Source organism: Mercenaria mercenaria, chromosome 18, assembly GCF_021730395.1.
Source record: "Mercenaria mercenaria strain notata chromosome 18, MADL_Memer_1, whole genome shotgun sequence".
Classification (NCBI taxonomy): Eukaryota; Metazoa; Mollusca; class Bivalvia; order Venerida; family Veneridae; genus Mercenaria; species Mercenaria mercenaria.
This window is the reverse complement of record NC_069378.1, coordinates 39,589,472-39,605,986: the sequence shown is the minus strand read 5'-3', so window position 1 is coordinate 39,605,986 and position 16,515 is coordinate 39,589,472. Positions and strand designations below refer to the sequence as shown.

Genomic DNA, 16,515 nt, shown 5'->3' with positions numbered 1-16,515 from the left:
TACCGACTGACCTAACCGGCTAACTGATACCTTACGACATTAGAATTGTAAATATCAAAAGTCAAGGCTACAGGTAGATTTGCAAGATGCTGTAAGTTAGGCCCTGATTGGCTAGCGAAAGGGTCGCCAGAACGAGGCAATGAATAGGTCGTTTTCAGATCCTATGCGTAGCGTAATAGGAGATGTACTTTAGTCAGATTGTCATTGGACTGAATGTTTTTCTTGTCTGCAGATACTGAAATGTACCTTAAAATTGCTCAATGTTGATCAAAATGACGTTTTCGATTCGTTCTCAGTTACGGTCTTCCCACAAGCACATTCGTCCCCAAAATTTTGGTTACGCAACAACTGAAGCTTCTAGACAAATTTTAGTGCGACATTCGTAATTTTTACGCGGGATTCTCGCGATATTGCGGCCTCGGCAGAACCCTGTAAATGGTACAGTAAACAAAATATACTTCAAGAGAATATGAAAGTTTTCTGGATCTTACCCTAACAGTGATAGAGGGAACTTGTTCTCCATCTATTTCAACACCTGTTGCCATCTGAAATACACACAATACGTTACAAATTGATTTCATTATTGATCTTAATAAACAAGAACATGTGGCTTGTGGACAAAATGATATTCATTAAAATAATGATATGCATGTTCTGTAGAGAAAATATGGCACTTTTAAAGTTAGAAAGTTAGTGTCCGATTGTCACTGCTTACCTATATCAAAATTAGTTTTATTATACCTATGAAAATAAGCATAATTTACACAATAAAGTCTGCTTGACAGCTTTATGAAGTTCCAAATATTCTTGCAGGCATTACTGGTGCCACCAAGGCAGGTAGGCAGAACCAACACATACCAGTCACATGGCACCCTAAGTCTATATTACTGGGAAATAAACCTTTAATGGTTATAAAGTTATGCTCCGGACACAAATTATGATGGATGGACAAACAGACAGATGGACAGACAGACGCATGCGCCAACACATAATACATAATAATATATAACAATTTAGAGCACCACCCAGGGGTGCCATCGCTTGTACAATATGTAAAAAGTTACCTATAGTTATAGTAGATATAGTTCAGATTTTCTAAGGACAAGGGTCATAATTTTGACAAAATGCATATCCAAGTTATGGTTCTTGGCCATTAGTGTCAATTAATGATGGCAAACAAGTGTATAAAGTTTCAAAGCTGTGCCTCTTATAGCTTTTGAGAAAAGCTGGACCTAAATAAAACTTTTAACCAAGAAACAGTCAACTAATGATGATAAAGTGTATAAAGTTTCAAAGCTGCAGCTCTTATAGTTTTTTAGAAAAGGCAGAACTAAACAAAAAATTTTAACCAATGCCGAAATTCAAGTGATGACAATACCTCGTAGGTTTTCTTTCAAAAATCAGACAAGCTAAAAATTAGCAGTGGTAAAGTTACAGACTAAATGCAACTAATAAAGCCCTCTTGACTTTTTTTGTGATATATTTCATAATTCTAATTATTCAGTACATCTTGCAGCGATGTCTAGACCTGGGTGCAACAGGAACCCCGACTGTCAGTACATCTTGCAGAGCTGTCTAGACTGGGTGCTACATGAATGCAGACTGTCAGTACATCTTGCAGAGCTGTCTAGACTGGGTGCAACATGAACGCCAACTGTCAGTACATCTTGCAGAGATGTCTTCACTGGGTGCTACATGAACGCTGACTGTCAGTACATCTTGCAGAGATGTCTAGACTGGGTTCTACATGAACGCCGACTGTCAGTATATCTTGCAGACATGTCTACACTGGGTGCAACATGAATGGGTGCAACATGAACGCTGACTGTAAGCACATCTTACAGAGATGTCTAGACTGGGTGCAACATGAATGCTGACTGTCAGTACTTCTTGCAGAGATGTCTAGAATGGGTGCAACATGGACGCTGACTGTCAGTACTTCTTGCAGAGATGTCTAGAATGGGTGCAACATGGACGCTGACTGTCAGCACATCTTGCAGAGATGTCTAGACTGGGTGCAACATGAACGCTGACTGTCAGCACATCTTGCAGAGATGTCTAGACTGGGTGCAACATGAACGCTGACTGTCAGCACATCTTGCAGAGATGTCTAGACTGGGTGCAACATGAACGCTGACTGTCAGCACATCTTGCAGAGATGTCTAGACTGGGTGCAACATGAACGCTGACTGTCAGCACATCTTGCAGAGATGTCTAGACTGGGTGCAACATGAACGCTGACTGTCAGCACATCTTGCAGAGATGTCTAGACTGGGTGCAACATGACACTGACTGTCAGCACATCTTGCAGAGATGTCTAGACTGGGTGCAACATGAACGCTGACTGTCAGCACATCTTGCAGAGATGTCTAGACTGGGTGCAACATGAACGCCGACTGTCAGCACTTCTTACAGAGATGTCTAGACTGGGTTCTACATGAACGCCGACTGTCAGTATATCTTGCAGACATGTCTAGACTGGGTGCAACATGAATGGGTGCAACATGAACGCTGACTGTAAGCACATCTTACAGAGATGTCTAGACTGGGTGCAACATGAATACTGACTGTCAGTATACCTTACAAAGACATCATCTTGACTGGGTGCAACATGAATATTGATTGTAAACATAACTTACAAAGACATTGTCTAGGATGGGCACAACATTACACAGACCTGGTCTAGAATGGGTGCAGCATGAATAATGACTGTCAGTATAACTTACTGAGACATCATCTAGACTTTGTGCCCACATTACACAGACCTGGTCTAGAATGGGTGCAGCATGAATAATGACTGTCAGTATTACTTACTGAGACATCATCTAGACTTTGTGCCCCATTACACAGACCTGGTCTAGAATGGGTGCAACATGAATAATGACTGTCAGTATAACTTACTGAGACATCATCTAGACTTTGTGCCCACATTACACAGACCTGGTCTAGAATGGGTGCAACATGAATAATGACTGTCAGTATAACTTACTGAGACATCATCTAGACTTGGTGCAACATGAACATTGATTGTTAGATCTTCTTCCTTGCGAGACAAATTGGGCATAATTGCTGAAATAGGAAGTGATGTCAATGTTAAATACACAGTGTTGTTTTTTTAATATAGAAAATACTTACAGGCTAACAAAATAATAATATTATTTACACCTTAAAAGGTAGTCAAGATTTACTGAAGTTCTTTCCAAATAAAACTAGTCTTAATACAGGCTGCAATATTAAATTTCTATTAATGTTTTATTGTTTTTGGCTCACCTGTCACACAGTGACAAGGTGAGCTTTTGTGATCACCCTTCGTCTGTCGTCAGTCAGTCCGTCCGTCCGTGCTTGCATTTATGATTTTATTTTAACCAAACTTGCAAACAACTTGTATCACCATAAAATCTCGATTTCTTTCTTGAACTGGCCAGATTCCATTATGGGTTCCACAGTTATGGCCTCTGAAAGGGCCAAAATTAGCTACTTTGACCTTGTCTGCACAATAGCTGCTTCATTTATGATTTGAATTTAATCAAACTTGCACAAAACTTGTGTCACCATAAGATCTCAGTTCATTTTTTGAACTGGCCAGATCCCATAATGTGTTCCAGAGTTACGGGCCCTGAAAGGGCCAAAATTAGCTATTTTGACCTTGTCTGCATAATAGCAGCTTCATTTATGATTTGATTTTAACCAAATTTGCAAACAACTTGTATCACCACAAGATCGTGGTTCCTTTCTTGAAATGGCCAGATTCCATTATGGGTTCGAGAGTTATGGCCCCTGATACGGCCAGAATCAGCTATTTTGACCTTGTCTTCACAATAGCAGCTTCATTTGATTTGAATTTAATCAAACTTGCACAAAACGTGTCACCATAAGATCTTGGTTCCTTTCTTGAACAGGCTAGATCCCGTAATGGGTTCCAGATTCATGGCCTCTGAAAGGGCTAAATTTAGCTATTTTGACCTTGTCTGCACAATAGCAGCTTCATTTATGATTTGATTTTAACCAACTTTGCACACAACTTGTATCACCATAAGATCTCGATTCCTTCTCGAAGGGACTTCTTGCTGTACAGGGTCAGCTACTGATGATGAACAAGTGTTGCAAGTTTCAAAGCAATATCTTTGATAGTTTAGGAGAAAAGCTGACCTAAACATAAAACTTAACCAGGCAACGTCAGCGCCGACCAAGTGATGACAATAACCTTTTTTTTTCAAACAAGACGCTCAACTATTAACAAGACGCTCAACTATTCAACAGCCTTGTCAATTGAATGAATACAAAAGTCAAAAAGGGGGCATAATTTAGTAAAAAAGCAAAACATGGTTATGGAACCTGCATAGTGCTTATCAGCTCATGACAGTGGACAAGTGTGTTAAGTTTCAATCCATTCCCATTAGTGGGTACTGAGATACCAGCTTACATATAAGAATTTAAACCAAAATCTCCTGTTGAAAAACAGAGCTCTCGCGACTGGGCGACTTGAGCGAAATAGGCGCTCTAAAACTTCAAACTTCGCTCAAATCTAACCTCAAAGCGAAATGCAAGTCGCCCGATTTTCTTTGATTTCCGCACTCGCTAATTACTATTACCCAGACTGTTGACAATTTGCACCGTGTCATAATGAGTGTCGAATACACAAACTCACGCCGGCAGCATAATTTAAGCTCCGCCTACCTCAGGTACTTGCGAGATTATCCCGAGAAGTGTGAAAGCGAATCAAATTATCCGATACACCAGAGTCTATTGTGTTAAGCCAATCAGCGCCGCGTTTACGTCTTTGACACTTCGCATTAATTGTCAACATGTTCGAGTGCAAAAAAAAAACAACAATGTTTTATTAAAGAAACTGCTGATTAACCATGCGATTAATTAGAATATGGTACACAATTATTTGTTATCTATGATAAAAGAACGACATGTAATGTATTAACTACGTTAAATTGACTTCCATCGATGAATTTATGTATTTCTAGATTACTGTACACATTTTACTTTCAGTTTTATATTTCGAGTGAGATACTGACATTCTTCGGTGAATGACTCGGTGCAAAGAGCTATAAAAAATAAATACACATCTACTTCTTTGCTCGGTGTTAATAATAAACACTTCATACATGTACAAGATATAACCAAAATTCGGCGGGTTACATTTATAGCATCGGCATGAATTTTGAAAACGACTTTTTTCAGAATTTTGTAACAAAACGATAACCAGTGTATGGGAAATGATCTAACTAAGAAAATGAATGGTCACATCAATGTTTTTTTTATCAAGAAACAAGAAAATTACAGGCACCTTTCGAATCACTCAACATCATTGCGGTAGAAAAAGTTTCCCTACTTCTCCCTAAAGTCGCTCCACTTCTCCCTAAAACAGCAAGTGACTTCTCCCAAAAATTTGGACCTAGCTAGACCCCTGGAAAAAGGGGCATAACTTTGTAAAATGCAAAGTAGAGTTATTGACCCTTTGCACTGGATGTCATATCATGACAGTGGACAAGTGTGTTAAGTTTCAATCCATTCCCATTAGTGGTACTGAGATACCAGCTTACATATAAGAATTTAACCAAAAATTCCTAAGTTGAAGAAGGGGCATAACTTTGTAAAATGCAAAGTAGAGTTATTGACCCTTTGCACTGGATGTCATATCATGACAGTGAACAAGTGTGTAAAGTTTCAATCCTTTCCCATTAGTGGATACTGAGATACCAGCTTACATAAAAAACTTGAAGATGCTCGCTACAGTTTCATAATTTTTTTCTCAACAATAGATTTTGATGAAATGTTTTGTATTAAAAGATCATGTTATGATGTATTGAAAAATGAAATAAAAATACTAGGTCACCAGCTTTGTTTCAATTTAATTTGCCCCTAGATATGATGCTATTTTAAACATTTTTCAAAATTTCTATACTCCTAAAATATATTTCAGTAAAGTACAATAACTAGCATAAATTTGGTATCTAAGCATTTTTATAATGGAAAACAATATATCTATTCGAAACATGTTTGACTGCACTATATTGCACATGGGTTTAATCACAATGTTCAGCTGCTCTAAAACTGCACATGGGTTGAATTGGGTTCAATCAAATTGATCAAATCATCCCACCTATCATATAACAAATTAGAACAATAGTCTTTTTACTTGTGAATAGTAGAAGTCAGTTACTGAATTATGTTAATACTCAACTACAAGTGGGTAGTTATCTCCCTTTAATTACAAAAATGATTTTAATATAATATGGTGTAGGTCACCATAAGCAAGTTATTTGTATGAACACCACAAAATGCTTTCAGTAAGATATGGGAATGTAACTGCAAGAAAATCATCTACGAGTATTATTTCATCACTATCGGCTTTTAGTGCCATTTTAAGAAAATTATCTCAGCACGTTTCCCCACAAAATGCAATTAAAAAGATGAGGTTTGTGGGGAGGTCATTGTAAGAGCCATTTTTGAGCATTTCACAAAAAATGCTTGAAATAAAGATATGGGGAAGGTAACTTCAAGAAAATCATCAACAGTATTTCACAGAAATTGCTTTTAGTAAAAATACAGGAAGTCATTGTAAGAAAAGTATCTATGAACATTTAAGAACAAATTATTTTTATCATAATAAGGGAATGGTCATTGTATCATCTATGATCATTTCACTACAAATTTAGCATTAACTTTTTTAAGTCTAAATTTAGTAATTTCTGCAAGTAATAAACTTGGAAAACAAAGATACAGAACTTTTAACATCTGTTAAATATTTTGCTTTGAACTTACCAGATGGGAAAATAGGTCATTAATATTTCATTAAGTATCATCAAGATGTTACCAGGTTCAAAAGTGCTCAATTAAGATAAAATCTCAACCATGTATATACTCCTGGACAGATGACATTTGGACAGTAAAGAATTAATAAGTAGGTATATCTGACTTTGAACATGTACACAGAAAGTCTACATTTGGCGAAATTGGGCCCCAATCCCAATGGCAAACAGTATGTTTTTTTCCCAATTTCAAAGCTAAAATTCCCAAAGTTAAACTTTTCTCACTTTTTTAAAACTTTTTCAAACAAAACTGTAACTTTGAAACCTTAACAGACAATTGCTTGCTTAATGCATAATGATAAATTTATGACCATTTTTTTCTTATTAAAGTGTGACATTTTAATAGAAAATATGACTTTTGACAATTCTCAATTTACTACGCATATTTCCCAGTTGTAAAGGCCCCAGCCCCATTCCCAAATCAGTGGAAAACAAGAAGCTGCGTTCAATCGCTTGATGCCCCCCGTGGCATCCTTGTCGATACAAAGCAACCTAAGTCCAAAACGAGGTCAAGGTCAAACTGAGGTCAGGTGATGTTTGAAGATGAGGAATGGTCACACGTTACATCTGCATTAGTATCAAGTCATTCTAGTAAGGGGTATTGATGGTAGACGAAATGGTCCCACTTGGTTAACCAAGAAATGGCCCATACAAAGCATCCTAAGTCCAAAACGAGGTCAAGATCAAGGTCAAACTGAGGTCAGGTGATGTTTGAAGATGAGGAATGGTCACAGGTAACATCTGCATTAGTATCAAGTCATTCTAGTTAGGGGTATTGATGCTAGACAAAACGGTCCCTTGTACGGATGGACGAACATCCGGACGGACAGAAAGACGGACAAATGGACAGGACAATCACTATATGCTCCCCCGCCGGGGGCATAAAAATACTGTCTACATTATTACCTGTAGTACTGGCAGAAAGTCTACCTAATTACCTGTAGTACTGACAGAAAGTCTACCTAATTACCTGTAGAACTGACAGCAAGTCTACCTAATTACCTGTAGTACTGACAGAAAGTCTACATTATTACCTGTAGTACTGACAGAAAGTCTACCTAATTACCTGTAGAACTGACAGAAAGTCTACATTATTACCTGTAGTACTGATGTACTTTGCTGACACCTCAGCTGAAAGGTCTGAGGGCAAGGCTTTTCCTCGAATGAAAAATGCACAGAAAGACTCTGACGGTTGGTTAGGATCTGGAAAAAAAACACAGTAAAATGAAACATGGGTTTGAAAACTTTGTAACAACTTCATAACTGCTTTCCTACATCCTTGCATACCTTGGAATATAAACAATTTCTATTCCAATACACACAACTATACCAAGGAAAGTAAATAATTTCTACTTTAATACACACAACTATACCAAATAAGGTAAACAATTTCTATTTTGATACACACAATAATACCAATTTCTACAATTTCTATATGCACAAGTTTACCTATAAAGGTACACAATACCTATTTTTATATGAAAAGTATACCTTGGAATATAAACAATTTCTACATTACACACACAAACAGTGACAGAAGCATACCTTGGATCATAAATAATTGCTGCTACTGTTGACAGTGCTTGCAGCATTAAACTTAACCTACCACCATACAGTGACTTCTGCGACTGTTGTAGTGCTAGCAGCAGTAAACTTAACCTACCACCATACAGTGACTTCTGCGACTGTTGTAGTGCTAGCAGCAGTAAACTTAACCTACCACCATACAGTGACTTCTGCGACTGTTGGTTGGTAGTGCTAGCAGCAGTAAACTTAACCTACCACCATACAGTGACTTCTGCGACTGTTGGTTGGTAGTGCTAGCAGCAGTAAACTTACCATACTACCATACAGTGACTTCTGCGACTGCTGGTAGTGCTAGCAGCAGTAAACTTACCATACTACCATACAGTGACTTCTGCGACTGTTGTAGTGCTAGCAGCAGTAAACTTACCATACTACCATACAGTGACTTCTGTGACTGTTGGTAGTGCTAGCTACCATACAGTGACTTCTGCGACTGCTGGTAGTGCTAGCAGCAGTAAACTTACCATACTACCATACAGTGACTTCTGCGACTGCTGGTAGTGCTAGCAGCAGTAAACTTACCATACTACCATACAGTGACTTCTGTGACTGTTGTAGTGCTAGCAGCAGTAAACTTACCATACTACCATACAGTGACTTCTGCTACTGTTGTAGTGCTAGCAGCAGTAAACTTAACCTACCACCATACAGTGACTTCTGCGACTGTTGGTTGGTAGTGCTAGCAGCAGTAAACTTACCCTACTACCATACAGTGACTTCTGCGACTGTTGGTAGTGCTAGCAGCAGTAGACTTACCATACTACCATACAGTGGCTGCTGCAACTGTTGGCAGTGCTAGCAGCAGTAAACTTACCATACTACCATACAGTGACTTCTGCAACTGTTGTAGTGCTAGCAGCAGTAAACTTAACCTACCACCATACAGTGACTTCTGCGACTGTTGGTTGGCAGTGCTAGCAGCAGTAAACTTACCCTACTACCATACAGTGACTTCTGCGACTGTTGGTAGTGCTAGCAGCAGTAGACTTACCATACTACCATACAGTGGCTGCTGCAACTGTTGGCAGTGCTAACAATAGTAACTTTACCCTACCACCATACAGTGACTTCTGCGACTGTTGGTAGTGCTAGCAGCAGTAAACTTACCATACTACCATACAGTGGCTGCCGCGACTGTTGGTAGTGCTAGCAGCAGTAAACTTACCATAATATCATACAGTGACTTCTGTGACTGTTGGTAGTGCTAGCTACCATACAGTAACTTCTGCGACTGCTGGTAGTGCTAGCAGCAGTAGACTTACCATACTACCATACAGTGACTTCTGCGACTGCTGGTAGTGCTAGCAGCAGTAGACTTACCATACTACCATACAGTGACTTCTGCGACTGCTGGTAGTGCTAGCAGCAGCAGACTTACTATACTACCATACAGTGGCTGCTGCAACTGCTGGTAGAGCTAGCAGCAGTAAACTTACCATACTACCATACAGTGACTGCTGCGACTGCTGGTAGTGCTAGCAGCAGTAAACTTACCATACTACCATACAGTGACTTCTGTGACTGTTGGTAGTGCTAGCTACCATACAGTAACTTCTGCGACTGCTGGTAGTGCTAGCAGCAGTAAACTTACCATACTACCATACAGTGACTTCTGCGACTGCTGGTAGTGCTAGCAGCAGTAGACTTACCATACTACCATACAGTGACTTCTGCGACTGCTGGTAGTGCTAGCAGCAGTAGACTTACCATACTACCATACAGTGGCTGCTGCGACTGCTAGTAGTGCTAGCAGCAGTAAACTTACCATACTACCATACAGTGACTGCTGCGACTGCTGGTAGTGCTAGCAGCAGTAAACTTACCATACAACCATACAGTGACTTCTGCGACTGTTGGTAGTGCTAGCAGCAGTAAACTTACCATACTACCATACAGTGACTGCTGCGACTGTTGGTAGTGTTAACAGAAGTAAACCTGCCAGTGACTGTTACAACTGCTGACAGTAGTAGCAGCAGTTGAGTATCCATTAGAACACACTCTGTACTCACCTACTGCAGTTATATTGAAGGAGTTCAGATTGGCTGCTAATGGCCATTCCACATGAATTGATAATTTTATATTTTCTAGGAGTAAACGCGACTTCAACTGGATCTGTAAGAAAACATGTATCATCAAAATAAAAACAGTTTTGCATTTTGTAAAACAACATCCATATCTCAGTCCTCTCCAGTGACTTTAAAAAATCGAAACCATTGTTAATACATGCCAATACAAAGTATTAAATCTGAATTTAGGCTGTGTGATGGTCATAAAATGTTCAAATCACTAACAGTCATGTCAAGGTTAACATGGCATAAGTGTTAGGCAATGAAAAGCAAATTTGGAAAAACATTTAGTGACCTGAAAATCAATAGGATTCTTCTGCTCTGCAACACAAATTATATCTTCCTTGAATTTTATGGGAGCATAAGAAACATTATATTTTAATTTTAGTAAATCCAGGGTTCTGCCTAGGATAAAAAATGGTTTGGACACATGTCCCCTTGGTATGAAAATCTTGGGGACAACAACTTTTGACCATATGTCATTGAAATAACACAGTAACACCACTAAAATTGAAGTCTTTATTTTAGTCCAACCATTGAAACTCTATATCAACTTTCCTGAAATTTGGATTCACTTTCCTTTATGACTTCATCCGAATTTTCTGCACCCCTTGTGGTTTTATTTTGTGAGACAGCAAGTTTGGAATGGTAGACAGATTTTAAGCAGTCAACGGGTGCACTTTCAATTTCATCTGCCGGGAGTGGGTGAAGAACGGTAAACACCATTGGGTTTGTGTGGTATATCTGGCTTTTTATGAAGCGACATGAAGTATTTGGTTGTTTATCATTGGACTGAATGTTTTTCTTGTCTGCAGATACTGAAATGTACCTTAAAATTGCTCAATGTTGATCAAAATGACGTTTTCGATTCGTTCTCAGTTACGGTCTTCCCACAAGCACATTCGTCCCCAAAATTTTGGTTACGGGACAACCGAAGCTTCTAGACAAATTTTAATGCGACATTCGTAATTTCTATGCGGGATTCTCGCGATATTGCGGCCTCGGCAGAACCCTGTAAATTGTACAGTAAACAAAATATACTTCAAGAGAATATGAAAGTTTTCTGGATCTTACCCTAACAGTGATAGAGGGAACTTGTTCTCCATCTATTTCAACACCTGTTGCCATCTGAAATACACACAATAAGTTACAAATTGATTTCATTATTGATCTTAATAAACAAGAACATGTTGCTTGTGGACAAAATGATATTCATTAAAATAATGATGTTCTGTAGAGAAAATATGGCACTTTTAAAGTTAGAAAGTTTGTGTCCGATTGTCACTGCTTACCTATATCAAAATTAGTTTTATTATACCTATGAAAATAAGCATAATTTACACAATAGTGGGTTGAAGTCTGCTTGACAGCTTTATGAAGTTCACAATATTCTTGCAGGCATTACTGGTGCCACCAAGGCAGGTAGGCAGAACCAACACATACCAGTCGCATGGCACCCTAAGTCTATATTACTGGGAAATAAACCTTTAATGGTTATAAACTTATGCTCCGGACACAAATTATGATGGATGGACAAACAGACAGATGGACAGACAGACGCATGCGCCAACACATTATACATAATAATATATAACAATTTAGAGCACCACCCAGGGGTGCCATCGCTTGTACAATATGTAAAAAGTTACCTATACATGTAGTTATAGTTCAGATTTTCTAAGGACAAGGGTCATAATTTTGACAAAATGCAAGTTATGGTTCTTGGCCATTAGTGTCAACTAATGATGGCAAACAAGTGTATAAAGTTTCAAAGCTGTGCCTCTTATAGCTTTTGAGAAAAGCTGGACCTAAATAAAACTTTTAACCAAGAAACAGTCAACTAATGATGATAAAGTGTACAAAGTTTAAAGCTGCAGCTCTTATAGTTTTTTAGAAAAGGCAGAACTAAACAAAAAAATTTAACCAATGCCGAAATTCAAGTGATGACAATACCTCGTAGATTTTTTTCAAAAATCAGACAAGCTAAAAATTAGCAGTGGTAAAGTTAAAGACTAAACGAAACTTATAAAGCCCTCTTGACTTTTTTTGTGATATATTTCATAATTCTAATTCTTCAGTACATCTTGCAGCGATGTCTAGACCTGGGTGCAACAGGAACCCCGACTGTCAGTACATCTTGCAGAGCTGTCTAGACTGGGTGCTACATGAATGCAGACTGTCAGCACATCTTGCAGAGCTGTCTAGACTGGGTGCAACATGAACGCCAACTGTCAGTACATCTTCTAGAGATGTCTTCACTGGGTGCTACATGAACGCCGACTGTCAGTACATCTTGCAGAGATGTCTAGACTGGGTTCTACATGAACGCCGACTGTCAGTATATCTTGCAGACATGTCTAGACTGGGTGCAACATGAATGGGTGCAACATGAATGCCGACTGTCAGTACATCTTACAGAGATGTCTAGAATGGGTGCAACATGAAAGCTGACTGTCAGCACATCTTGCAGAGATGTCTAGACTGGGTGCAACATGAACGCTGACTGTCAGCACATCTTGCAGAGATGTCTAGACTGGGTGCAACATGAACGCCGACTGTCAGCACATCTTGCAGAGATGTCTAGACTGGGTGCAACATGAACGCCGACTGTCAGCACATCTTGCAGAGATGTCTAGACTGGGTGCAACATGAACGCCGACTGTCAGCACATCTTGCAGAGATGTCTAGACTGGGTGCAACAGGAACGCCGACTGTCAGCACATCTTGCAGAGATGTCTAGACTGGGTGCAATGCTGACTGTCAGTATACCTTACAAAGACATCATCTTGACTGGGTGCAACATGAATATTGATTGTCAACATAACTTGACATTGTCTAGATTGGGCACAACATTACACAGACCTGGTCTAGAATGGGTGCAGCATGAATAATGACTGTCAGTATAACTTACTGAGACATCATCTAGACTTTGTGCCCCCATTAAACAGACCTGGTCTAGAATGGGTGCAGCATGAATAATGACTGTCAGTATAACTTACTGAGCCATCATCTAGACTTTGTGCCCCCATTAAACAGACCTGGTCTAGAATGGGTGCAGCATGAATAATGACTGTCAGTATAACTTACTGAGACATCATCTAGACTTTGTGCCCCCATTAAACAGACCTGGTCTAGAATGGGTGCAGCATGAATAATGACTGTCAGTATAACTTACTGAGACATCATCTAGACTTTGTGCCCCATTAAACAGACCTGGTCTAGAATGGGTGCAACATGAATAATGACTGTCGGAATAACTTACTGAGACATCATCTAGACTTTGTGCCCCATTAAACAGACCTGGTCTAGAATGGGTGCAGCATGAATAATGACTGTCAGTATAACTTACTGAGACATCATCTAGACTTTGTGACCCCATTAAACAGACCTGGTCTAGAATGGGTGCAACATGAATAATGACCATCAGAATAACTTCCTGAGACATCATCTAGACTTTGTGCCCCCATTACACAGACCTGGTCTAGAATGGGTGCAACATGAATAATGACTGTCAGTATAACTTACTGAGACATCATCTAGACTTTGTGCCCCATTAAACAGACCTGGTCTAGAATGGATGCAGAATGAATAATGACCATCTAGACTTTGTGCCCCATTAAACAGACCTGGTCTAGAATGGGTGCAACATGAATAATGACTGTCAGAATAACTTACTGAGACATCATCTAGACTTTGTGCCCCCATTAAACAGACCTGGTCTAGAATGGGTGCAGCATGAATAATGACTGTCAGAATAACTTACTGAGACATCATCTAGACTTTGTGCCCCCATTAAACAGACCTGGTCTAGAATGGGTGCAGCATGAATAATGACTGTCAGAATAACTTACTGAGACATCATCTAGACTTTGTGCCCCATTAAACAGACCTGGTCTAGAATGGGTGCAGCATGAATAATGACTGTCAGAATAACTTACTGAGACATCATCTAGACTTTGTGCCCCATTAAACAGACCTGGTCTAGAATGGGTGCAGCATGAATAATGACTGTCAGAATAACTAACTGAGACATCATCTAGACTTTGTGCCCCATTAAACAGACCTGGTCTAGAATGGGTGCAGCATGAATAATGACTGTCAGAATAACTAACTGAGACATCATCTAGACTTTGTACCCCATTAAACAGACTTGGTCTAGAATGGGTGCAGCATGAATAATGACTGTCAGAATAACTTACTGAGACATCATCTAGACTTTGTGCCCCCATTAAACAGACCTGGTCTAGAATGGGTGCAGCATGAATAATGACTGTCAGTATAACTTACTGAGACATCATCTAGACTTTGTGCCCCCATTAAACAGACCTGGTCTAGAATGGGTGCAGCATGAATAATGACTGTCAGTATAACTTACTGAGACATCATCTAGACTTTGTGCCCCATTAAACAGACCTGGTCTAGAATGGGTGCAGCATGAATAATGACCGTCAAAATAACTTACTGAGACATCATCTAGACTTTGTGCCCCATTAAACAGACCTGGTCTAGAATGGGTGCAGCATGAATAATGACCGTCAGAATAACTTACTGAGACATCATCTAGACTTTGTGCCCCCATTAAACAGACCTGGTCTAGAATGGGTGCAGCATGAATAATGACCGTCAGAATAACTTACTGAGACATCATCTAGACTTTGTGACCCCATTACACAGACCTGGTCTAGAACGGGTGCAGCATGAATAATGACCGTCAGTATAACTTACTGAGACATCATCTAGACTTTGTGCCCCATTAAACAGACCTGGTCTAGAATGGGTGCAGCATGAATAATGACTGTCAGAATAACTTACTGAGACATCATCTAGACTTTGTGCCCCATTAAACAGACCTGGTCTAGAATGGGTGCAGCATGAATAATGACTGTCAGAATAACTTACTGAGACATCATCTAGACTTTGTGCCCCATTAAACAGACCTGGTCTAGAATGGGTGCAACATGAATAATGACTGTCAGAATAACTTACTGAGACATCATCTAGACTTTGTGCCCCATTAAACAGACCTGGTCTAGAATGGGTGCAGCATGAATAACTAGAGCTATCACTAAAGGTGATGAATGTACCCCCTGCATGCACTGACAGTACATTGCAATTTGACGCACACAAGATTGCATAATTATGTGGACTGTATGTATATAGAATGTATGTATACAGTATAGTAACAAAAAACAAAGTCCCATAACTATGCAGAATATTTATCTAAAAGAATGTAACATGCACCATGCACAACTAGGGTTGGTACTAATCACTTGTGTGAAGTTTCATTAAATTGTGTCAAGGGGATGAGGAGATATGGTGCGCACAAGATTGTGTCTATGTATATAGTATAGTAACAAAAAAACAAAGTCCCATAACTCTGCAAATTTTTTTTCTAAAAGAACCTAACATGCCCCATGCACAACTACTGTTGGTACTGATCACCTGTGTGAAGTTTCATTAAATTGTGTCAAGGGGATGAGGAGAGATGGTGCGCACAAGATTGTGTCTATGTATATAGTATAGTAACAAAAAAACAAAGTCCCATAACTCTGCAAAATTTTTTTCTAAAAGAACCTAACATGCCCCATGCACAACTACTGTTGGTACTGATCACTTGTGTGAAGTTTCATTAAATTCTGTCTAGGGGATAAGGAGAGATGGTGCGCACAAGATTGCGTCTACGGACAGACGGTCAGACAGACAGACAACCTGAAACCAGTATACCCCCCCTTACAACTTTGTTGTCGGGGGGTACAATGACCGTCAGAATAACTTACAGAGACATCATCTAGACTTTGTGCCCCATTAAACAGACCTGGTCTAGAATGGGTGCAACATGAATAATGACCGTCAGAATAACTTACAGAGACATCATCTAGACTTTGTGCCCCATTAAACAGACCTGGTCTAGAATGGGTGCAGCATGAGTAATGACCGTCAGAATAACTTACTGAGACATCATCTAGACTTTGTGCCCCATTAAACAGACCTGGTCTAGAATGGGTGCAGCATGAGTAATGACCGTCAGAATAACTTAC

At 39.4% G+C, this 16,515-nt stretch overlaps 1 protein-coding gene across 1 annotated transcript in view; it reads right to left on the bottom strand.

The window, feature by feature from the left end:
• The window catches only part of LOC123537866 (protein PTHB1-like), a 75,754-nt gene that overhangs the window by 23,711 nt on the left and 35,528 nt on the right, over window positions 1-16,515 (bottom strand). Inside the window, exons 13-15 of the mRNA XM_053530204.1 lie at window positions 11,552-11,605; window positions 10,421-10,523; window positions 7,923-8,027 (exon numbers count right to left, since the gene is read on the bottom strand). Coding sequence (XP_053386179.1) covers window positions 7,923-8,027; window positions 10,421-10,523; window positions 11,552-11,605 — 262 coding nt within the window. The remainder of the gene's footprint in view (window positions 1-7,922; window positions 8,028-10,420; window positions 10,524-11,551; window positions 11,606-16,515) is intronic.